The sequence below is a fragment of the Rhinatrema bivittatum genome, chromosome 1 (assembly GCF_901001135.1).
Source record: "Rhinatrema bivittatum chromosome 1, aRhiBiv1.1, whole genome shotgun sequence".
NCBI classification, from domain to species: domain Eukaryota; kingdom Metazoa; phylum Chordata; class Amphibia; order Gymnophiona; family Rhinatrematidae; genus Rhinatrema; species Rhinatrema bivittatum.
In genome coordinates this window covers 446425537-446451110 of record NC_042615.1, presented here as the reverse complement: position 1 = coordinate 446451110, position 25574 = coordinate 446425537, and the positions used below count along the sequence as shown (strand labels likewise).

Sequence of the window (25574 nt, the reverse complement as noted above, 5' to 3'; positions counted from 1 at the left end):
TCTTTGAGTACCTGCACATTTTTCTGTCACAACCTCTGTTATAACTGGTTTGTTATTGTAGTTGCAATCTCAGTCACAACTTCTTCTGTTGTGATGGTAGCTGCAATTTTAATTTCAACCACAATTACTATTGAACATCTATTGCCTCTGTTATCTCTTAGTGTTGATTTTATTGCTTGGTTCACTTTCTTCCTGTACTAAGTTTTTTGTTCCTATTTATCTTATGTATCCCCCTCCTCTGTTCAATGTATTTTCCTCCTTGCTGTTATAATGTAAACCGATATGATGTTGCCACGAATATCGGTATAGAAAAGTTTATAAATATATAAATAAATAAATAAATTACATTGACTACCCATTGAGCAAAGAATACAGTACAAAACACTATGCACTATACATAAATGAATACATAACGAAAAAGCAGAATGGTTGAACACAGCACTTTGTGTACACGTCCCTCATAGAAACCTGAGATCAGCCAACAAAGCACTCCTAACTGTTCCTTCCGTTAGAACAGCAAGACTAACCCAAGTGAGAGAAAGGGCACTATCATTAGCGGGGCCTATACTATGGAACACCATGCCTCTAGAGATCAGATTACAAAGAGAATTCAAAACTTTTAGAAAAAGTTTAAAAACCTGGCTCTTTAAACAAGCTTATCACAAAGAGAATGGAGAATAGAATCTAGAAAAGTGTAGGGAGTGGACAATAGAACATTTACACACAGCACTTAAACCAATATGTGCATATTTTTTTATTTTTATCTCATCGCTAAAGGATAAGATACAATTATAAAACTTTGCTTGTAATTAAAAATGATACAGGTAGAAAAGGACAAGATTTATCACATTCACCAAATATTATTTATTATAATGTTATGTAACCGAACCTTCATGGCACCTGTTTAGATGATAGAATTCAATACAACTATCAACATTAATTTATGTGCCTTACTGTAAACTGTTGTGATGGTATTTAACTTAACGACGGTATAGAAAAGTTTTTAAATAAATAAATAAAAAGGGGCGGTCTAGGGGCATTCCGGCATGGGGCTAACAGTTACACTTGCAAGTTGCTATTTTAAATGGCACTGACATGCGGACATTTTCCAACTTATCTATATAAATTTACACTTGCTATTTATCTGATATAAGTGATATTTAACACATTTAGGGGTCGATTTTAAAAGGCATATGTGGTTCCCGGTATGTGCACATGGACGCACCGATTTTATAACATGTGCGTGTTGCCATGGTTTGTGCTGTGCGGGTGTATGCCCCATTCGTGCATGCAGTGGGGGATTTTTGAATTACGCGCAACAACGTGATCGGCCTTTTTCCCAGTTCCCTAACCATATCCTTCCTCCCTCTTCCCCTCCCCTCCCTGCCCACTAAACCTACCCTACCTTCCCCAATTTTTTTGTATTTGTACTTACTGCTTTTCTGGAGCAGCAGTAAACTTCTGGCGCGCACTTCCTCAGGACAGAGTCTAATGGCACTGTCCTGGCACCTCCCCTGCCCAGACCATGCCCCACTGACCTGCCCCTTTAGCTGGCCTGGCACATCTGCACGTATTGAGGGTTATGCACATGGCTGGCCCTTTGGAAAATGCAAGCGGTACGTGTAGGACCTGGCCACACGCGTAACCCCTGAATTTTACGCGCTCAGGACTTTTACAATTTGGGCTTTATTGTGTAGTATTGACAGAGTAGGGGGTCTGGGTGGACTGGGAGGAGTTCAGGCTGAAGAACCAGGAGGTCTCAATGGGCTGGAAAAAGAATGGGCAAACTGGTGGACTAATTGGTAAACTGGTTAATTTCCTTGACGTGCACATGTTTTAAAATTGACCGACTTACATGTGTAAATCAGGACTTATGTAAGTCCTGGTTTACTTTCACGCATAAAATATATGCATGTATATATTTAAAATAGATGGGTAAGGAATACATACATGTATTCACGCATAAACCTATGTATGCAGTATGTTGCATGGTAGAATTACGCGTACTTTATAAAATGTGCACATATCATATACTCATATTATATCATACTATAGCAAGTATGTGCTTGACCACATACATGCGTATATGCCATTGTGTGCAACTATTTGAAAGTTATTTATTTATTTAAGCTTTTTTTTTATACCGACATTCATGAAATGTATCATATCATATCGGTTTACAAGGAACAGTGTGATATAACATTAATTTTAACATAAACAAAGTTGCAAAAAGTTACAATAAAACAGGGGTAGTGGGCTAAAGGAGGAGCAGAAGCTAGAAGTTGACAGAGTAACTCAGTAGCAATAATAGTGCGGTAACAATGTCGGAGAAGGTGTGTATTGAGTTGGTAGCCTCAATAAAAAGTGATAGTTGAGACATATGTCCGTGACATAGCTGGAGCTGGTCTAGATACGGGACTTGTATCCGTGACATATATCCATGACACTTCTTGTGCTGGTCTGGTTACGGGAAGGCTTGTAGAAATAGCCAGGTCTTAAGTTTTTTTCTGAAAGTCAGCAAACAAGGTTCCTGTCTGAGATCTGGGGGGATGGCATTCCATATGGTTGGTCCCGCTGTCGAGAAGGCCCGTTCTCTAGTGATTGCTAGGAGAGTGGATTTGGCGGAGGAGGCGTGTAGGGATCCTTTGTACACTTCCCTGATAGGTCTTGACAATGTGTGGAGTCTGAGTGGGAGTTGCAGGTCAATGGGGACCTGGTGGTGAATAGTTTTATGAATGATAGTAAGGGATTTGTGCATGATTCTAAAGCTTATAGGCAGCCAGTGCAAATCTCTGAGAATGGGTGTGATATGCTGTCTTCTGTTGGTGTTTGTAAGGATTCTAGCAGTCGCGTTTTGGATCATTTGAAGGGGGTTTGGTAGATGAGGCGGGAGTTATCCTCCCTCTGTTCAAATCTTTGTTGAAATAAGGAAAACATAGATCATTTTACTGATGTAATTGTTACCCTATCCTCAGGTGTACACTGGACATGGATGGGGCCATAAACGTTTTAAAGTCTCTTTGGGATTGGAACAACTCCTGGCTAGCTCTGTTACTGTCCCTTTCCCTGGGTCTAGATTCTTTGTAGATGAGGGAAAAGAAAAGACCCTTTCAAGGCTCAGATGTGACAGGGGGTGGCTGTACGTGTGCTCACTGGGAGAGATAGCAAGTGTTACTTACCTGTAACAGGTATTCTCACAGGACAGCAGGATGTTAGTCCTCACATATGGGTGACGTCAGTGGACGGAGCCCTGCTACGGAAAACGTTTCTGTCAAAGTTTCTATAAAGCTTTGACTAACGCTGGCACACTGAGTGCACTGAGCATGCTCAGCCTGCAATTATCCCTGTGACCACAGATGACTCCCCTCAGTCTCGTCTTATAGCAAAAAGCGCAAGCGAAACTAAAATAAGAAAACGTATGTAGACCCAAGTCCGCGGGTTGGCGGGTGGGTTTTGTGAGGACTAACATCCTGCTGTCCTGTGAGAACACCTGTTACAGGTAAGCAACACTTGCTTTCTCACAGGACAAGTAGGATGGTAGTCCTCACATATGGGTGAGTACCGAGCTGAGGATGCCCGAGAGTGTATCCAATGTACCCGAGACGTGCAAAAGGCGCAATGTCGGGGGTGGAATTTGGTAAGGAGGGCATCCTGAAACCCTTAACGGGTTGGTGGAAGGATGTTGGGTAGTTAAACCGAACAGAAGAGGAGCAGACAGACTGGCCAAACATGGAAGCATGCCGGCCAGTCTTATCTAAGCGATAATGGGCTGCAAAGGTAAGGAGAGAGCTCCAGGTCGCAGCTTTACAAATAAGTAGAAGCGGCACCGGCTGAAGGTGAGTTATTGAGGCTGGTACGGCCCTAACGGAGTGTGGTTACACACGGTGTTGTAGTGAAATGCCTGCTTGATAGTAGGAAAAAGAGATACAGACCGTCAATTAGGAGAAATAGGTCTGTTTACCCACTGGAACTCGCAGCTTGGCTTTTGCCACAGGAGGAAAGAGTTAGGTGTAATTCCTATGGAGTGTAGTGCGGTCTGGATAGAAAGCAAGTGCACTTTTACAGTCCAAGGAGTAGAAAACCCTCTCGCTCTGGTGAGAGAGAGGTGTTGGGAAAAAGTGGGCAGAGTATATACTGAGTAAGGTGAGATGCTGCGTCTACCTTAAGAAGGATATGAAGTTGAGTATGTAAAACCACTCGTCACGGAGGGTCAGGTGAGTATGTAATAAGGTGTGGAACTCACTGACCCTGTTGGCAGAAGTGATGACTACGAGGGAAAGAATTTCCCATTGCAGACTAAGTGAGAGGAATGGCAAGGCTTGAACGGGGAACACATGAGTCTTGTAAGCACTAACATATAGGCCCCATTCCATAACCAGTAAAAATACAGGAGGCTTAATCAGTGGATAACCCATCGTAAGCTGACTTGGAAGGGATTGAACCATTAATCGAGTATCCCCACTCCCAAGTGGTATGCCAATTGGAATCGAGGCGTACCCATGTAGAGGGTGTCTGGGGAGCAGAATCCGAGGGAGTAAGAGAAAAGAGTGGTGTAGAAATAAAGGGGGTAAAACTCTTTTTTTTTTTTTTTTTTAACGACACGTGGTAAATCATGCCATTTTGAATGGTAAGATTTATGTGTAGAAGGTTTTTGAGATGCTACCAGTACCTGAAAACATCAGTGAGTTCATGATATGAGACAGACCTGTGAGAAGGCGAATTGGTTACTGGTGTGATAGATTGAGAAGTATGGGAAAGCATACTGGTCTCGGCCAGGACGTGGGTCTGAGAACAGTGAACCCTTTCCCGGTGAAGCTTAATAAGGGTGCTGGCTATGAGAGGCATCGAAAGAGACACATATAAGAGGCCTTTGTTGCAGCAAAGGTGTCCATGGGAACGCATTGGAGACATGTGTAAGGAGTAGAATCAGTCCACCGTATGGTTTGATTCAGACGCAGAGGGCAAGTTCGGTTGACCTCAGCGCTAGAAGATTTTCCTCGCTACACATATAATCCAAGACCATCTGAGAGGATGGAAACTTATGTGGAGAAGGTCTGCTAGTGCGTTCAGTAAGTCTGTTAGATAAGTGGCCCTGGGATGCATGGAGTGAGCAAGGGACAAGAGCAGAGCTGCACAGCTTCATAGCAGAGCAGCTAAGAGGTTGTGCGTGCTTGTGTGTTGGAAATACCACATTGTCTCTATGCTGTCTGTCAGTATGAAAAAAGGTTTGCTGCATAGGCAGTATTGTAAGGCATAAAGGCATAACTTATGGCTCAAAGCTCCAGGAAGTTGATGTGAAACTCTGCATGGAGCGGAATAGACGCATATTGGGTTGAGAAGATGTTAGTTCGAACTCTGCAACCCTGAGTAAATGCGAGCATGAGCAGGACCAGTCTAGGTTTTTGTTCTAGATCTGCAATATGGATCAGGGACGATAATGGTTGAACAGCTTATGTCCACTGATATTTGGATTTCACTGAATCTTACTCATAGCAATTTTTTGAGACCTATGAGTAAATGCATGGTGAAAAAATGCCGTGGCCCAACAATGAAAGAATTGAGGTTATGGTGTATGTGCGCAGAGACATATAGGAATTTGTCAGAATGTCTGCGCGAATGTTGGACAGGAAGTTTGTTGTGACTGTGGTGTCCAGAAGTGTGCTATATGGGATTTATGGTAGTGAACAGTGATCCCAGGTAGTAGATTTATAGTGAGTCATGAAGAAGGTAGAACTCCTTGCTTGGGTTGACTGTTGTTATGCAGCTGTCCATGCAAGGAAAAGCGTGAATGATGTTTTACTCCATAGAGAAACAGCAGCCACTGCTAGTGATGTAATGAAATACCCAAGTTGCCAAAGCTGGTGCAACCGGCAGAGCTTGGGATTGTAATATTGTTGACTCACCATGAAACATACAGAAAGAATAGAGGAGAGAGGCAAACTACTTACTGCGGTATGGAAGCATGGTGACGAGAGATACCACTTTACCTGCACCTTCTGAAGAAAGTTGATATTTCTGAGGTCCAGGATGGGCGGAGAGTAACTACTTTCTGTTGAAAGAAAGAATAGTGAAATTAAAACTCCCCCACCCCCCCTTCTGCGCTTTGTAGCATCCGGGGGACTATACCCTGAACCATGGTACAAAGTGGGGTGGCCGCTCTGATATCCGGCAAGTTGAGAGACCAGGAGGTGTCCAACAAGTGGGGCTGACGTAATCAGGATATCATGTAATTTCCCACGGGAGCGTGAGCGGTAAAAGTCGTACCCGCATTTCTGTGTGCTATACAAGAAAACATCGAGACCTGTCGCCAGGTCTCGAGGTGGACTTGCAATTGAGACAATGTTTGCTGAATCTCGTGTTTAGTAAATCAGCGAATGCATCCAGAATTTTGGTCCTTAATTAGGAACCAGAAACCAGAGTATTAATCAGTACAGGATCCCGTTGCTAACAATGGGAGGATGTCCTGATGTAATCCCAAATGATTGGTAGAGAGGTTCTCTTAATATTGTGTCCGACATAGCTGGCAATAGCGATATGTGACACTAATATGGTTCTTGGATGGCCAGACGACCTAGAACCTTTAGAACCATATGGCCCTATTTAGAGAACAGGTCTCAATGGGATTGTCGCTGAAGCATGATTAGAGTACTTACCATCCGTCGTGGATCGGAGAAGGACGAGCCGGCAAAGATTGATGGCTCCGCGGATTTCAGGAGTCATCGAGGGATAGCCTGAAGGATGTACACGTCTGACTCAACTCTGTAACCTGGTATGGTAGCGCAGGTACAGAGGAGACAGACTGTGTCTGGCGCTACCACAGTAATTTGTGGAGGATCAGAACCCCGCACTGGTGTCGGTGGGGAACGCCTCGGGTACAGGGGAGCCATTATGACTCATGAACCTGGCCCTCTTTGTAGCAGCTCGATGTATCGTGATGCCAGTGCAGAATTTCTCGGAACTCAGTCTGGTTATTCTGGAGCACAGAGGACTGCCAGCACTGTGTGGAACAGTGGCGGTGGCAGTACCGATGTTGCTCGGCCCGGGCATTCTCCAGCACCGAGTAGGATAGTACCGATGTGCTGGATGGCATCGGTAGCGGATGGTCACCGTGCCGGTGACAATGAGTGCCATGGTGCTCGGCTCGGTCTTTCCCCAGCGCCGAGGTGGATGCCCTCGCTGCCTTGGATGGCGAATGATGATGGACTGTCAGCATGCCTGCACTGCTCCTGGCACTATGTAGTGTCATAGGCTAATACGGGGCTTTAGTAAAGAACCCAAAGCATGGAGCACTGTGTTTAGGCGAGGGCATTGCGTGTAGGTGCTATGTCAGTATTGACGATATCGATGGCAGCATGGAGCGGCCTCGAGGGTATTGTCAAAAATATATATGAAAAAATGTTGATGGCCCAGGCAGAGCAACGATAACAATGACTGAGGCACCGACGGCATCAGTATAGGTATCGAAGGAAACGATGTGGCATCGAAGGATCGAATAGACATCGATGGCATCGGGAAACTGATACCGGCATTGACGGAATCGATGGCCGCATCGATAGGAACGACGAGGATACTGATGGAAACGACGTGGGCGTCAATGGCATGGCCACCGTGTCGACGGCCTCGATGACATCGACCTGGGCATCGATGGCTCAGACATGGGCATCGATGGCTCAGACATGGGCATCAATGGCATCGACATGGGCATCGATCCAGGCATTGACCCAGGCATCGATGGAACTGACCCAGGCAGCAATGGCACCCGGGCATCGATGGAACCAACCTGGGCATTGATGGTATCAATGGAGTTGACGATGGCATGATGGAATCAACCCAGACATCGGCTCAGGCATTGATGGCACCGACAACACCAAGGTGTGCATTGATGGCATCTGCCCGGGCATTGACGATGGCATTGATGGAATCGACCCAGGCATCGATGGAACTGACCTGGGCATCGATGGCATCGACCCAGGCAACGATGGCACCGACAACACCAAGTTGTGCATTGATGGCATCTGCCTGGGCATCGATGACACCAATGGAAAAATTAGCGCCATGGATGAAAACATTGATGGCACTGAAAGAATCAATGCGGGGATCGATGGCATCGACAGACCGCCGGGGGAGGGGTGTCGAAAAAGGCAGGACGGCCTGGAAGGGGGTACCGACGGTAGCGATGGGGGCATCGACTGCATGAAGGTACTGAGGTATGAATTTGACAGGGGGCCCTGGCGGCAACGGTAACCGTGGAAGTCCCTATCCCACTAGCGCTAATAACCAGGCAGAGGGTCACAAGAGGACACTCGCAGGCTATGTGGGGCTAACTGTGAAAACATAGGGAGAGGGAAGGCCGCAATTCGGTTGGTAGGCCGGGGAAACCGTAGTGAGGTGACAGGAACAGACCAAAAAACAGGGCATAGTACTCACCGAGCGTCGATTAAACGTACGCGAGGGGAGACCCGCACAGGGAAAAAGCGTTTCTGAAGTAAAAGTTTAAGTGTTTCCGTATGGAAGAGTTGAGAATTTCTCACAGAGTTCCTAACCGCTATGCTTACTGCAGAGCGGAAAAAAGAAGACTGAGGGGAGACACCTGTGGTCACAGGGATAATTGCAGGCTGAGCATGCTCAGTGCACTCAGTGTGCCAGTGACAGTCAAAGCTTTATAGAAACTTTGACAGAAAAGTTTTCCGTAGCAGGGCTCCATCCACTGACGTCACCCATATGTGAGGACCACCATCCTGTTTGTCCTGTGAGAAACACTTTTTCCAGCACTGTGGATACTGTGTGCCGAACAAATTCTGGGGGAGTTTCCAAAATCAATCTTTACTGAAAATGATCTTTAAATGGAAAATGGCCCAAAGGAAAATAAACTTTTTTTTTCACAGGTAGCTGTTACAGTGTTGTCTCTCTCTCTCTCTATCTGTGCAAGGGAAAACACTCACCAACAAGGGTTTGAATGAAATTCCCAAGTGGATAAGGGCATCCTTGTTGGAAAAAAATTCTAGAATACAGTCACGGCACAGAATCCAATTTGTCTCTCTCCCAGGGGTGAGGACTCCAAATAGGGGTCCTTAGATGTAAATCAATGTGGTGTTACTCACAGCTCTCTTTTGTCCTTCTTGATCTTTTCTTGAAGCCCAAGATGGAAAGGGATCTGTTAGAATACACATCTCTTGATGCTCCTTTTCAGGGCAGGAATAAGGGGGGCAGCAAAAGCTCTATCTCCCAGATGTTTTAACCCCAAAATGGCTTTTTTCCCAAAAAGTGATCTTAGCATCAGTAGATACTGCAGCAGATCACCACCATTTCCGTACCTCCTTGGAAGGTCACAGCAAGGCAGGTCTTCTCTATCCTAAGCCCCTCAGGGAGAAGGTTCCCCATGTCCTCATTTCAAGCAACACCCAGAAGTTTAACAGTCTTCTTACAAAGAAAATATTCAAAAACTCAAAAAACAACCCTGGATACAGACCCAGCCAGCCAGTTGATGGACAAGAAGAACAGAAGTCCAATCTTGCCGAGGAACTGCAGGCAGATGGTATCCAAGTCTAAGGGTAGGCCCAACAATCCAACCTAGGCATCAACACCTCCTCTAACTTCAAAAACCAAACTGTACTGAACTCAGAGCTCTAGGAGACAGCTGTTTTTGTTAACATCAGGGGAATGTTAACAAAGCATCCTCAAAGGAAGGGGCTGCATCTGAATGGTACCTCCCCTAATTACTGACCTATGCTGCACTATCCTTAGCTGATGGATTTACTAAGGGCACTACTGGTAATGAACCCAAGGGTCATTACACCATGTTCTTTTTATGGTGGATAAGCTAACCTTATTTTGTGCATGTCTTGTCTAAAGTCAGATTAAGTGAGAAATCAGCTTCATGATATTACAAGGTTTACTTTATTCTTTGTCAGCATCAGGATATATCTTCATTTTGAAAATTCTAATAACAAAAATTAAGATATGGGCTGGTCATCAGGGGGAATAGTCAAAAGAAAAACTCAGTTTGCCTCCTTGAATAATAGGTTTTTAGCTTCCAAAGCGAAACTGAACAGCACCATTAACAAGTTCTTTGTAAAAAAGCCTCTGAATATTAGTGTTCTTTGTTTGTCCAGTTTGATTACAGTAATATTGATATTTGCCTTGCAATTTTTAATTAGTGTACTCTCTCCAATTTTATTTTATTTAACTTGGTCTTCTCAATTGATTATGGGAAGAAAGGATCATCCAGTGATAAGACTAAATGGCTGGGAACAAGGAAGTCAAGGATCAAGTCTTGCTTCTTAAACAAACTCCTTGTGACCTTGGGCAAGTCAATTGCCCTCAAGTAACCCCCTTAAGATGGTGAGTTCTTTTAAGTGGGGACACATTATACATATATGAATTTTATTGTACAGCACCCTGGAAGAAAGCCCTAAATACATTTTGGAATAAAATTAAATACTAAGCTATTTGATTTCAGAGATTAGCCAATAAGGCCCAGACTTCTCAATTTTGACAGTGCTAACTTTGAAGTTAGCCTCATTAGCAGCAATTCCTTTCAGATTAACAAGACTATCAAACTGCTGCACATGACTGCACTGGTAATTGGTTATTCAAGCATATGCTTTTCTGAGAAATTGCAATTTTTCTTTAGCTAAGAGTTCAAAAATAGCATATCAGACTCTTGAGAGGTACCTAGGTCTGGCTCATCAGTTCTGTAAGCAAGTTATTGAAGGGAGAAGACATATACTTCCCACTCTTTCTCATTTTCAATAACATACGTCTTTCAAAGATGACTGAGGTAGAAATTGGTCTTGACTTGATTCCTTGTCACAACAAAAGCAGCATTTTAGATCTGTTGGACTATAGCTCAGCTAAAGCACAACTTTTAACTTGCTTTACATTACATGTCCCCAGGGCATTGATTTTTATGGAAAGGAATTCTGACATTTGCTTTTATTGCTTATCAAACTGAAAAAGCACAGCAGAATGAATTTTACAAATCATACCTATGGGTCAGGTGGTAGAGAATGAAATTTCAGGACTTTGGGAAATACAAAATAAAATTTCTATATGTGGTTTTTTAGGGACAATACAAATGCAAATGAGAAGGCTCAATACATGTCTACTGTTTCTACTATATTCACTAAATAAGCAGTATGTTCAAAACATGTGAAGGACACATCTGCCTATATAGAGTTAGCATTGCAAAGATGATTTCAAAGAGGCTCATCATATAAAAATAAAAACAATCCATTAAAGATATTTTGTACTATTTTTAATAACCTGCTCATTTTCCATTTTCAAGAACATTTTATATGAGCAGTACACTAATAGAATTCTTTGTTTGCATCGTACATATTCTTAAACAAGTTAGTGATCTTGAGTTCTTTCTTTTAAATATACTGTAAAATGGAATCTCTCATACAGTTTCAAAAATATTTTATTTCATCATTTCTTACTCTTCATATGGGGAAGCTGCTATGTTTCAGAATCAGAATTTAGATTTTTTTATTTATACATTTTTCACTTGGTTTCTCAATATAATATAGAAAGATACCCAGTAAATGACCCATTAAGAAAGAAAAGTGAGCTTACTAGCTGGTTGGGGAGGAGTTTATAGCAATAATTATAAATCATTTTATTATATATATATATATATATATATATATATATATATATATATATATATATATAATACATATATGATCTGCGATCATATATGTATTATATTTACTCTCTGTGAGACATTGTTTTCTGTACAAATGTTAAATGTTATTCTGCTTGTTTTTTGGTTAATAAGATATTTTATTATTAGTTCTTTGTAATTGTTCACATTTGAAGCTCTGTCAATGTTCAATGTAATTGCTTTCATTTACTGAAGCACTGTTTCTGTTCAATGTAAACCGAACTGATTTGTAAACCCTTACAAGAATTTCGGTATATAAAACTTTTAAATAAAAATAAATAAATAAATATAGATAGATAGATAGATATCTATCAGGCAATACCAGATGATCCAATATCCTTTGTCTGCTGAAAAAATATTTCACACATAGCATACTTTCTGACACTTAAAATTGCTGAACATTTGGACTTCAAGATTATTTGATTAGTTTTGCAGGCAAAGCAGCAGTTCTTTGAGCAAATTGCTGCTATAAAGCACGTTATCTTCTAATGAGCTGCAAAACTGTTTTTCAAATGCCAACTGTTTCTAATCTTAAAATCATTTCTTGCAAATTATAACACAGAGCACTATTCAAGAGGTCCAAAAAACTATGGGGTAGATTTTAAAAAAGAACGTGCAAGCGTCCATATGTGCGCAATACCCGGCGCACACACATGAATGCGCAATTTTATAACATGCGCGTGCTGGTGCATTTAACAACAACAAAGAATCCTTAGTGATGGGGAAGTGAGGGTAAATCTAACAATCAAGCAGTGCTGCAACAGGTAGAGAAATAAATGTGACCTGATGGACCTTGCAGTCTTTTATCTAGTACCATATTATCTGTTTAATTTGACTTCTGAAAAGAATTGGAACAGAAAGCAATATCTCACATTGCATGTGAGATATTGACTATCAGCCTTATTTACTAAGTTTTTTTTTTTTTCAGTCTGTGTCTATTGGGAAAAACTCAATAAGTCAGGATCAAAGCCTTTTAAGATATTTCAGAGAATGAAATGAAGTAACAAATTTTGGGGTAGATTTTATAAATGTACGCACGGGCGTACTTTTGTTCGTGCACCAGGCGTGAACAAAAGTACGCTGGATTTTATAAGCTACGCGCATAGCTTATAAAATCCGGGGTCGGCGCTCAAGGGGGTGCACATTTGTGCAACCTGCGCACGCCGAGCCCAGCGCGCGCTGCCTGTTCCCTCCGCCTCTCCTCACCTTCCCCTACCTAACCCACCCCCCCGGCTCTATCTAACCCCCCCCCTACCTTTGTTGGCAGATTTACATCTGCTGAAAGCAGGTGTAAATCTGCGCGCGCCAGTGGGTTGCTGGCGCGCCATCACCCAACCCGGGGGCTGGTCAGGAGGCCTCGACCACGCCCCCGGGCCGGCGCCACGCCCCCGGGCCCGCCCCCGAAACACCGCATCACTTGCGGCACGCCCCCGACACGCCCCTCCATGCAAGCCCCGGGACTTACGCGCGTCCCGGGGCTTGCGTGCGCCGCCGAGCCTAAACAAAATGAACTTGGTAAATTTTGCTACAGAATTACAAACAAATGTAAAATAAGAAAAGGAGAACACAAACATCCATAGGCCTTCTTAGATCATGCATAAGACTGGAAAATCCAGTTTAACAAAAGGCATAGTAACAGAGCTTAATCACGCATATACCACAAAAGAATCCTTAGGCAATGACAGATCTTGAGAGATTTTAAATAATTTTAATTTATTCTTCACTGACAATCTTTTTAAGGGTAGCATTTTATTTCTAATGATGGTAATTTTTATATTCTTTAGATTATAGTTTTTAGATATTTATAATATTATAATATGTATTGTTTCATTCTTCTAACTATTCTTTTGTTTTTTATTACATTTGAATCTTGTGAACCGTTGAGACTGATTTCTCCATACAACGGTATATAAAACTGCTTAAATAAATAAATAAATATCAGAAGCTCAAAAGCATAGGTCAGCAAACTGCACCCTTCCTTTAGGTATATTTTGATCTAGCATCATCAATATGTGATTAATTCTTTGTGGTGCTTTCTAAAGAATCACAATTGCCTAATTTCAGTGAGAGTGAAATAAGCTTAGTTTACCATAACCTGATTGTGAATACATTTTTATTATGAATGCTTGTCAGAAAAAAATTTCAGTATTGATTTGAAGCTTTAGATATTGTCTTTTGCTATAATCTTTCATTCAGACAGTCAAGCATGTGGATGTATCAAGTGAGTTATGATTTAAAGACATGGCTTAATTTGCCTGAAGCTCCTATTCTGTAGGATTGCTGACCTCATCATTGATAACTACTACCACAGGGCTAAAAGAAACATGGCAAGGACAACAACAATTCTGAAAAAGTGCTATGGTTGGGTAGCTTAAATTGATTAGAAGAAACTTTCAAAGAAAAGTTCTTACATTTTGATTGATTTTATGCCTGAAGCATGTAATATAGATCACATGAGGCCAGTCACTGGGCTCCATCAGTACTCCTGCAGCATGTGCGCACGTAACGTGGAAGGAGGTTGGACAGCGCCCACATGAGCACTGGACACAGGCCCCTGAGGTGTTCTCAAATCTTTGTCTGCAAAAGGCACATTTCTATGGGAATAAAATCAAAAAAGAAAAGAACACATGATCGGAAAGTAAAGTAATACAGTTAAAATTCAATTACAAAGATGTATATACATAAGCTACAGTAACAGATTTCTTCTTGCAAATCAGATGAAAAACATTCAGTCATATATGGGTGAAAACCCTGTATGGTACAATATAGGTAAAATTACATTGATACCAGACTGATGGGATGGAAACCTTCAATCCATTTGGAAAATGTCAACCAAAAGTAAACCTTGAATTTCCAGGGCACACAATGCTTATTGCTATAGGAAAGTTTCACACCAAACATTTTGTAGGTAAAGTATTATTTTGGCCTCACGTCCACATATAAATGAGACATAAGCTTTGCATAATGATGCCTTGTGTAGGATATAAGAGAAAATGACTACTTAAAGGTTTTACTTCTTCAGTCCTATGGAATCCATTTAACTATTTATTCTTAGAACATTAAAGGCATCATTCTTGACCAGTCAAGGCACAGCAAAACCAAAATACTGATGTGGTTATTTCCTTCAGTCTTAATACAATGTATATTTGAAACATGAGGGTATTTAAAAAGAATAAATCCCAAGGTATTGATTTAATAAAAAAAAAAAGAAAGAAAGAAAAGGCATGTGAGGAAAGTCTATTCTAACTTCACCTAAATATCATGCTGCATGCTGTGCATCTATCTATCCCTTGCTCTTCGGCATAATTGTTAGGTACCTTATAAGAGTAACACAAATTTGAGCTATTTTTGGCCTCCAGCATAATATCCTGAAGCACTGTATAAAGAAATGAAAACATAGTTGAAGCTAATCTGATTTGCTCACATAATGGTGACTACTGGTAGTTTTGGAGGACTTTCAACTTTATTAAAAATATACTGTTACAGGCACACCTTTAATAACCTGTTCACTCTAGTCTCTATTGAACAAGACAAGAGTACATTTACAAGAGCTTGACTGAATACAGATTGATTATCCCATGAATTAGTGACAACCTGGTAAGTGAAGAGGAACAAAGCGAAGCCAAATTAGAGTATGGCAATTGGCTTTGGTTCTGCTGAATTATACAGTATATTGCATCTAATACATGAAGTAAGGTTCCAGGTACAATTCTACAGGCAAAAGACAGACTCATGTTAACTTCTATGACAACTGATGTTAACCAAGACTGAATATTTTAAAATGCTGATGCTAGTGGCCCTGAACAATGAGATCAGAGTGAGGATAGATGGGGGGAAGTCCCACCTCATAGTCTTCATTGACATGAATGTGGCCTTTGATACTATAAACCATGAATTATTTATTAAGATATGGCTTTACAGTACGGTTTTGCCCTGGTTTAAGTCCTTTCTTTTGGATTGGATCTACCAGGTCAACTGGAGGTCTAGACTCTCCAAACCTAAAACATTGTTTTGCAGAATACCACAAGGCTCAGTTTTTGCACTATTTCTCTTTAATATTTACTTGGCCCCTTTGGCTACCTTAATCCAAGAACAGAGGTTTATTGCATTTCTCTATGGTGGTGACATCCAGGTAATAGTCTATTTGGACCCAACGTTTCCAAGTGATTTAGAAAAATGTGATAAGTGCTTAGACCTCATTGGCCAATGGCTGTTCCAGCAGAAATTAATCTTGAGAAGTCAAGACACACTGGACCAGATTTTAGTAGCTACACGCGGGCGTAGATTTGTTTGCGCAACTCGGCGTGCACAAATCTACGCACAATTTTATAACATGCACGTAGGCTTTGAAAATCTCCTCCACTTTGCATGGACAGATGGAATAACTTCCTGTGCTTGTTCCACATATGACAGGAACTGAAATCCTTATAAAGGAGGTGGTACAACAAATGGTGTTAAGATGGATTCTACAATTACTGTGTCATCAAATTTCAAAACTAGTTCAATTAACTTTTTTTTTCTCTCCTTTATATACAGCGTCTCCAACCTTTGGGGTGCATGTTCACAGGGTTACGCGCGTAATCCCCGAAAACCTACCCCAAACTTCCCCTGCGTGCGCAGAGCCTATCTTGCATAGGCTGCCGGCGCACGCGTAAGTCCCGGGGCTTTCCTGGGGGGGGGCGTGTTGCGGCTGGCGCGTCATCGGGGGCATTCTGGGGGCGTGGCCGCGGCCTCCGGACCAGCCCCCGGACCGGACCATGGCGCGTGCAAGTTACGCCTGCCTCGGGCACAAAGAGTGACAGTGGGACTTGAACCCTGGTTCATAGCCCACTGCTCTAAGCACTAGGCTATTCCTCCTCCTCCTATTCATAATGCCCTCCCAAAAGCTGTTAAGAAAATGAGCTATCAAAACTCATCAAAATAGAATATTAACTAATGCATCTTCACAGTCAGCCAGGCCATATACAATGCTATTTATAAAACAGTGTTTACTGATTTTAGTTTACATTGTTTTCTTAATATTAGTTTCTGAAAGATCAACATATTTGCCTTTCAACTCTTTTTTTTGTACAAAATACGGTTACATCTGTTGCGGTCCCGGTCTCTAGTCCTTACCTTATTTTTCATCCTGGAGGCCGTGCTGAGTCGTGGCGAGTTCGGGCCTACCAGGCCGCGCTGCGGCGGCGTCTCCACAAGGGAGATGCCGCCGAGGTCCAAGTCTAGCCCCGCCCCCTCGGACACGCGCGCACGCGAGAGAGAAAGGATCTTAAACTGCCCAGCACCTGGAGGCAATGGACAGCTCCTTTACTGATGTCAGACGCCGGCAAGCTACTTAAGCCGGCGTCTGTCTGTTTACAATTGCTTTGCAAGAAGTATCTCTTCAGAGAGTTTTGCTGCTCCAGTGACTCCTGATTTAGTGACTCCTGATCCAGTGACTCCCGACTTCTGATCTGGTTCCAGTCCACGGTATATGTTTTGGATTCCTTTGTTGATTTCCTGGCTTTTGACTTCAGCTTCTCTTCGTTCCTCCTGTCTGCTGCCTGCCTCGATGTTTGGATCATTTTCTCATCGCTTTGCTCCTTTGTCACCTAAGTCCCAGCGGTCCAGATCCTCATGGGCTCCTCCCGGGGGGATCTTGCGCTTCCAGGGCGAAGACTTCATCTTCATTCCTCCCGCCTAAGTCCCAGCGGTCCGGGTGCTCAAGGGCTCCTCCCGGGGGTACTGCGGACTTCCAGGGTGAAGCTTCTTCACAGTATTCAGTCAGCCAGCTGCCAACCGACCTTCTCTTCAGTGGAATCCAACTGCTCTTCTCCACAAGGCCGGCCCAAGGGTCCACATTCCTGGTCATAACAGTTTGCAAAGCCATGGACCCGGCGGATCTTTCTGGCTTTTAGGCCATTCCCGGAATGGCTCAACGATTGCAACAACAACAGCACTGTCTGGATGTACTAACTGCCACCGTGGAACACTTGGCAAACCACCTCGATGCCACATCTCCTGATCCACCTCTGGTACAACCTCCTACTTCGATGGTGATTGTTAGTGCTCCAACGCAGTTACCTGCTCCCTTGCATTATTCTGGGGATGCGAGAGGGTACCGGGGGTTTCTGAACCAATGTTACATTATATTCTCTCTTCTGCCCAGCCAATTTCCTACTGACACCGTAAAAGTGGCCTACATTCTGTCGCTTCTGAAAGGGAAGGCGCTAAATTGGGCGTCTCCCATGTGGGAACGTAATGATCCTCTTCTAAATAATCTGCAGCAGTTTATAATCATCTTCAAGCAGGCCTTTGACGAACCAGCACGCTTGTCCACTGCAACTTCAGAGTTACTGCAGTTACGTCAGGGTTCCCATTCTTTGGCAGATTATGTGATTGAGTTTCGCACCCTAGCCTTGGAAGTAGGCTGGCGAGAGGATTGTCTGCGAGGAGTCTTTCATGAGGGGGTTGTCTGCTCGCATCAAAGATGAGCTGGTCGCTAGAGATATTCCTGATTACCTCATTGGAGTAACAGACTTGGATGGAAGAATTGACCGTCGTCTTCAGCAAAGAGCTAAGGAGGGACACCCACCTCGTCGGACTGTTTCATTGGCTCCTGTGTTCAATTGACCATTAACTCCTTCTGGTGCTCTAGGAACCGCTTCTTCAGAGACAACGGCGGAGGAGCCCATGCTGCTAGGGCGTACACCACTGATGGTGGAAGAGAGGAGACACCGTCGAACATTGGGGTCATGTTTGTATTGTGGCAGCAAGGGCCACTTTCTAGCTCAGTGTAAGGATCAGCCAGAAAACGCCAGAGCCTAGGCTGTACGGGGGAGCTACTCCTAGGTTGCGTTAACTCTGGTCCTCAATGTACTGTGCCTGTCACATTGGAATATTTTGGAGGGTCTTTTGAGACTCTTGCTTTCATTGACTCTGGAGCCGGAGGGAATTTCATTTTGTCTGATCTGGTGTACCAGCTTCAGATTCCTATTCTTCCACGTAACCCTCCGCTGCGGATCACGTCTATCCGAGGAACTGTGCTCCCAGGAAGTATCTCTGCTCGCATGGCTCCTCTCAAGCTTCAAAACGGAGTTCTACGCTCAGAGGAGATCTCCTTTTTTATTCTGGAGAAGGCAGTCCATCCAGTAGTGTTGGGATTACCATGGTTGCAGCAGCACTCTCCTGTTATTCGATGGGACACTTTACAAATTGCACAATGGAGTCCTTTTTGCTTCACCAATTGTCTTCAGATTCCACGTGCCCCTAGCATACCTTTATTGCATACCTCTGTATTGCTCCCCACTCCTTACGCAGAATTTGCAGAAGTATTTTCCAAAAAGAAGGCGGAGATATTACCACAGCATCGTCCATTTGATTGTGCTATAGAACTTTTACCAGGAACCACACTGCCTAGAGGAAGGGTTTATCCTTTATCTTTGCCGGAAACACGAGCAATGTCACAACACATCTCAGAGAATTTAGCCAAGGGGTTCATCAGACCCTCTAAGTCGCCTTCCGGAGTGGGTTTTTTCTTTGTAGGGAAGAAGGATGGCTCCCTGAGACCATGTATCGATTACAGAGGTTTGAATGCCATCACTAAGAGGGATTGTTATCCTCTTCTGCTTATTCCTGAACTCTTGGACAGACTACAAAGAGCTAAAATTGTCACTAAGCTCAACTTACGTGGTGCTTACAATTCGGTCCGTATCTGACCCGGAGATGAATGGAAGACAGCCTTCAATACTAGGGATGGACATTATGAGTATTTAGTGATGCTGATCGGACTGTGCAATGCCCCAGCAGTCTTCCAGCATTTGATGAATGAGGTGCTTCATTATAGTCTATCTGGATGATGTACTAATTTACTCTCAAGACCTAGAATCGCATCGGAAGCACGTAAGGCAGGTACTACAAATTCTTCAAGACAATCATCTGTATGCAAAACTTGAGAAATGCATGTTTGAGCAACAGTCCTTACCATTTCTTGGATACATTGTTTCCGCAACAGGGTTTCAGACGGATCCCGAAAAGGTCTCTGCTATAAAGGATGGGCCTCGCCCTATAGGAATAAAGGCTTTACAACGTTTCTTTGGATTTGCGAACTTTTACAGACAATTTATTCCTCACTATTCCCTTAGGGTTGTTCCTCTTACCGCCCTTACCAGAAAAGGGGCCGATGCCGTGGAATGGCCGCAAGTAGCTTGTCAGGCCTTTGAGGACCTTAAAGAAGCCTTCTTACAAGATACTTGTCTTCATCATCCTGATCCGCTACGTCCTTTTATAGTGGAGGTGGATGCTTCCAATATAGCGGTAGGTGCCGTTCTCAGTCAGCAATCCAGTACTGAGAAATTGTTACCTTGTTCATATTTCTCCAAGAAGTTTTACACTGCAGAATGTAACTATAGTATTGGAGACAAAGAACTTTTGGCGATTAAATTGTTATTTGAAGAATGGAGACAATGGCTTGAAGGTGCTGTTCACCCTATCACAGTGTACACCAATCACAAAAATTTAGAGTTCTTGAGTCGAGCACAACGCCTAAATCCTAGGTAGGCTCATTGGTCTCTTTTCTTCAATTGCTTTGATTTCACACTACGCTACCGACCTGCAGCTAAGAATATCCGGGCGGGTGCATTGTCGCACAATTCAGAACTAGAGGAGGAGGGGGAACTTCCTCAGTACATTCTCGATCCGGCAAAGATCAACGTATCTTCTACGAGGGTAAGCTCTCTCGGAAAGACAGTGGTTCCTAGATGGAATCGTCGGGAGATTCTTAGTTGGGCCCATGACTCCCTCACTAGTGTCATGCTGGCCGTGAAAGAACTATGGATCTTCTGAACCAATATTATTGGTGGCCTAACATAAGACAAGATGTTCACACCTATGTCGAGTCGTGTCCCACCTGTGCTAAACAGAAACCTCAAACAGGACAACCTTGGGGCCTTTTGCAACCTTTGCCTATATCAGTAGAGCCCTGGACACACATTGCCACGGATTTTGTGGTGGATTTGCCTGTTTCAGAGGGAAATACAGTCATCTGGGTAACAATGGACCGTTTTTCCAAAATGGCCCACTTTGTGCCTCTTCCCAAGTTACGTTCAGCACCAGAGTTAGCCCAATTATTCACTCAACATATATTTCGAATCCATGGTCTACCGCAAGGCATAGTATCTGACCGGGGACCTCAGTTTACTGCCCGATATTGGAGGGCGTTATGTACGAAATTTGGAGTCCAACTCAACCTGTCTACGGCCTTTCATCCTCAAAGCAATGGGGAGACTGAACGAATGAATCGTTCTTTGAAAACATTCCTGCGTGTCTTTTCTTCAGAGAGACAAGATAATTGGGTTTCACTACTCCTTTGGGCCGAGTTTTCTTACAACAATCACACGCATACTGTTACTGGGAGGTCGCCCTTTCAAGTAGTGTATGGGCGGCAACTCAGACCTCCCATGCCCCTGCCACTATCCGTTCCTTCGCCAGCTGCTCAACTGTCTGCATTACAGTTACAGAACCTCTGGAATTCGGTTCAATGGAGGCTATCTCGATCTGCAAAACTAGCCAAGAAATGTGCAGACTGACATCGACGACCAGCACCTGTGTATCTACCTGGCGATAGGGTTTGATTGAGTATAAAGAACCTTCATCTTAGAGTTCCATCTAAGAAATTAGCTCCCAAGTACTATGGTCCTTTTCAAGTGGCGGAGAGAGTGGGCTAGTATCCTACCAGTTACGCCTCCCCACTAGTCTACGTATACATAATGTGTTTCATGTTTCCTTGTTAAAACCATGATCCTTTCCAGGTACCATTGATCCTTTTCCAGAACCTGCGGAGACTTCGGTTCAAGGTGATGTGACCTATCAGGTCCGGGAGGTCCTTGACGTTCGTTTTTTCCATGGACGGTGGGAGTACCTCTTGGCATGGGAGGACTGCGGTCCGGAGGATTACACCTGGGAACCAGCTCGAAACATCTTAGACAAGTCCCTCCTGCGACAATTCCACTTGGATCATCCAGGTAAACCGGGCCCTTAGGAGGGGGCGTAAGGGAGGGGTTACTGTTGTGGTCCCGGTCGCTAGGCTAGCGACCAGGTCCTTACCTTATTTTTCATCCTGGAGGCCATGCTGAGTCGCGACGAGTTCGGGCCTACCAGGCCGCGCTGCAGCGGCGTCTCCACGAGGGAGACGCCACCAAGGTCCAAGTCTAGCCCCGCCCCCTCGGACACACATGCGCACGCGCGAGAAAGGATATTAAATTGCCCAGCACCTGGAGGCAAAGTCAGCTCCTTTGCTGACGTCAGACGCCGGCAAGCTACTTAAGCCGGCGTCTGTCTGTTTAGAATTGCTTTGCAAGAAGTTTCTCTTCAGAGAGTTTTGCTGCTCCAGTGACTCCTGATTTAGTGACTCCTGATTTAGTGACTCCTGATTCTTCTGATCTGGTTCCAGTCCACGGTATATGTTTTGGATTCCTTTGTTGATTTCCTGGCTTTTGACTTTTGCTTCTCTTTGTTCCTCCTGTCTGCTGCCTGCCTCGACGTTTGGATCATTTTCTCTTCGCTTCGCTCCTTCGTCACCTAAGTCCCAGCGGTCCAGGTCCTCACGGGCTCTTCCTGGGGGGATCTTGGGCTTCCAGGGCGAAGACTTCATCTTCATTACTCCCGCCTAAGTCCCAGCCGTCCGGTTGCTCAAGGGCTCCTCCCGGGGGGATCTTGGGCTTCCAGGGCGAAGACTTTATCTTCATTACTCCCGCCTAAGTCCCAGCGGTCTGGGTGTTCAAGGGCTCCTCCCGGGGGTACCGCAGACTTCCAGGGTGAAGCTTCTTCACGGTATTTAGTCAGCCAGCCACCAACCCGGCCTTCTCTTCAGTGGAATCCAACTACTCTTCTTCACAAGGCCGGCCCAAGGGTCCAGATTCCTAGTCATAACATCAATAAATCACATTTTCCAGTATGTACAAGCTCCTCTAATTTTGCTACTAGGCAGTACTATCAATTTTACAAGATAAAAACAAATATATAGCAGATTCAATAGCTAATTGGGGATGTAAGCCTATCAGTGGGCAGTTTTCAACAGACCACAGTATTATAAGGTATGCATGATCTTTTGTAGTTAATTTTCAGAGATTTCCTAATTAGTTTCCCTTTGAAAATTAGCAAAACATATATGTGCAAAAGTAGCCACATACTTTGTATCGACTTTATCTTGGGTAGTTAATCAGGAGTAAACCACCTACAGAGAAGTTTCAATAAAAGCATAAGTAGTCCATGTGCCTATAAGTAAAGAATCACCTGAGCTAATGAATTCCAAATTATCTCTGTCAATTGAAAAGCAGGTTGTTAATACACTTTGGAATGTCTGAATGCCAATGCCAGAAGTCTAAGAAGTAAGATGGGAGAGTGTATAGCAGTGAATGATGACAAAGACATAACTGTTATCTTAGAGACCTCGTACAAGTAGCATAACCAATCGGACAATAGTATACTACAGTACAAATTATATAGGAATGATAGGAAGGATCAATTTGGTGGGAGGGGGGTGGCACTATATATCTGGAAGGGCATAGAGTCCAATAGAATATAGATCATACAAGAGACTAAATAAACATTAGCATCTTTATGGGTAGAAATCCCATGTGTTTTGGGTAAGGGTATAGTGATTGAAGTATCCTACCATTCACCTGGTCAAAATGATGAGACAGATGATGAAATGCTAAGAGAAATCAGGGAAACTAACCAATTTGGCAGTGCAGTAATAATGGGAGATTTCAAGTACCCTTTCAACCTTACAGGGTCATGTTTAATCATCGGTCCATTAAATGTCTTTTGTCTTCTTTATTCAAATGTTCTCTTTCTCCTTCTTTTTTATCTTTTTTATAATTAGTAAAATCTTTTGCAATAAATTTAAAGACGGAATTGCCTTACTTGTGCGGAGCGCCGCTGCGCTTCCGACCTTTATCTCCTGTGCCGCCGCGCTATTATCTCCAGCACTCTCGTGCTTTGTAGGCGAAGAATACTTCTGAGTTTTATGTTGAACTTCCGATTGAATGTGCTCACACACTTTAGAGCTCCTGCAGTCCGACGTACGTTTCGCAATTTGCGCTGCTTCAGGGACTGATCGGGAAGTTGTAGGGTCTAGGCTTGAAAAAATGCAAGGTTAATTCCCGCCGAGATAGCTTCGATATTTAAATGCTGCTATCCAGTTCATATGGTATTTAATACCTATGGAGATAATAAAAGAACTAGTACCACACATATATTATTTTTGCACAAGTACTGCTTAGCATAAAAAAGCACTTTTCCCCATGGATTACATTTCCTTCTTACCGCAGTCAGCCGCCTAATCCTCTTGTCGGCGTTGTGCTGAATTGCCGCGAGATCTGGCATGATTTTATAGGATCACCATACTGCACCTGTGTGTGTTGATTTGACAGGTGTGGATTCACATAAAGTGAATCCACTCGATTTCTTTATTAAGACCACCAGGGGTCACTGTGCGCAGTTCACATTGGCGTAGTTTCTTGACTCGATCTCCCTTTCTCCAGTGTGGGTGAATAACTTCTAAAATTGTCCATTTAATGTCTAGAAAATTGTGATTGTGTTCTTTGAAATGTGCAACTAAAGGTTCCTCCAACCGGTCAGTGTTTAGACAACATTTATGTTCCGTTAGTCTAATTCTAAACGGACGTTTAGTCATGCCCACATAAATCAGTGGGCATGGACAAATGATAGCATATACCACGACAGCGCTGGAGATAATAGCGCGGCGGCACAGGAGATAAAGGTCGGAAGCGCAGCGGTGCTCCGCACAAGTAAGGCAATTCCGTCTTTAAATTTATTGCAAAAGATTTTACTAATTATAAAAAAGATAAAAAAGAAGGAGAAAGAGAACATTTGAATAAAGAAGACAAAAGACATTTAATGGACCGATGATTAAACATGACCCTGTAAGGTTGAAAGTGTGGCTTACTGCCTAAAAAACCAAGGGTGTTATGATGGTCCACTGTTCCAGATAAATTCTATGCACATAAAAAAATCTAAAAAATTATAATCTATGCGACGTTTATTTTGTGAGACAAGTGTAGTTCGTTGCACTTAATAATTAACTGTTCTTATATAGTGGTGTTCACGTATATACAGTAATCGAAAGATAATGGCACACCCCAAATGGAGCAATATTCTCAGCTTTTCAGATGATCAGCTGAATGATGCGTTACAGAGTGAATCTTTGTTTTCTGATGGCTCAGATATAACCATCAGTACATCCTCAAGTTGGACTGAACTAACAATGCTACATAAACGGTGGATACGCACAGAATTACATGGAGTCACCATGGTTGAATATTTAAAACATCAGCGTATCCCACGAGGGCTCAGAATGGTGAAAGAACCCAAAATCTATACTGAATATCCGGAATTCTTAGAACAATGGTCCCATGTACTTAATAAATGCTCAATGGACCTAATGTTACTAATTGTGAGTCAGACACGTAAAATTTCCCAAGAAATAAGACAACAATCAGACACCATGTTGGAGTCCTTAAAAAGCAAGATAGCATTAGATCTATTTGACACCACCTTGCAGGAGTTTAAGCAGACAATGGAAAAGTTCAAGGAAGAAATTAAGATATCTAAGATTGAAAAATTCCATAGAGATGAAGGGGATTACAAACAAGGAGCAATTTACCCTTGGTTAAATCAGAAACCCAGGAAAGTCACCTTCAACACCTCAGATAACTCATCAGGAAGTGATGAAGAACACCCTTTAGGAGATGCCTCAAAACCCACATACCAGAGAGGACAACGAGGACAAACATACAGAAGCAGAAGGAGAGGGTCTCGAAATTACCAACACACCGAGTGGAACCGACCGAGAACCAGGTCGCAGTACCCTTCCACCAAACAAACCCCGGGACAAACGGATTGGCCA

General features: G+C 43.2%; 1 protein-coding gene across 6 annotated transcripts in view; it reads right to left on the bottom strand.

Annotated features, from left to right (window-relative positions):
* Positions 1–25574, bottom strand: part of KDM4C (lysine demethylase 4C) — a 1194550-nt gene that overhangs the window by 118894 nt on the left and 1050082 nt on the right. For all 6 annotated transcript variants that reach the window (XM_029605175.1, XM_029605140.1, XM_029605184.1 and 3 more), the window contains one exon: positions 14080–14262. In XM_029605175.1, the coding sequence (XP_029461035.1) occupies positions 14080–14262 (183 nt within the window). The remainder of the gene's footprint in view (positions 1–14079; positions 14263–25574) is intronic.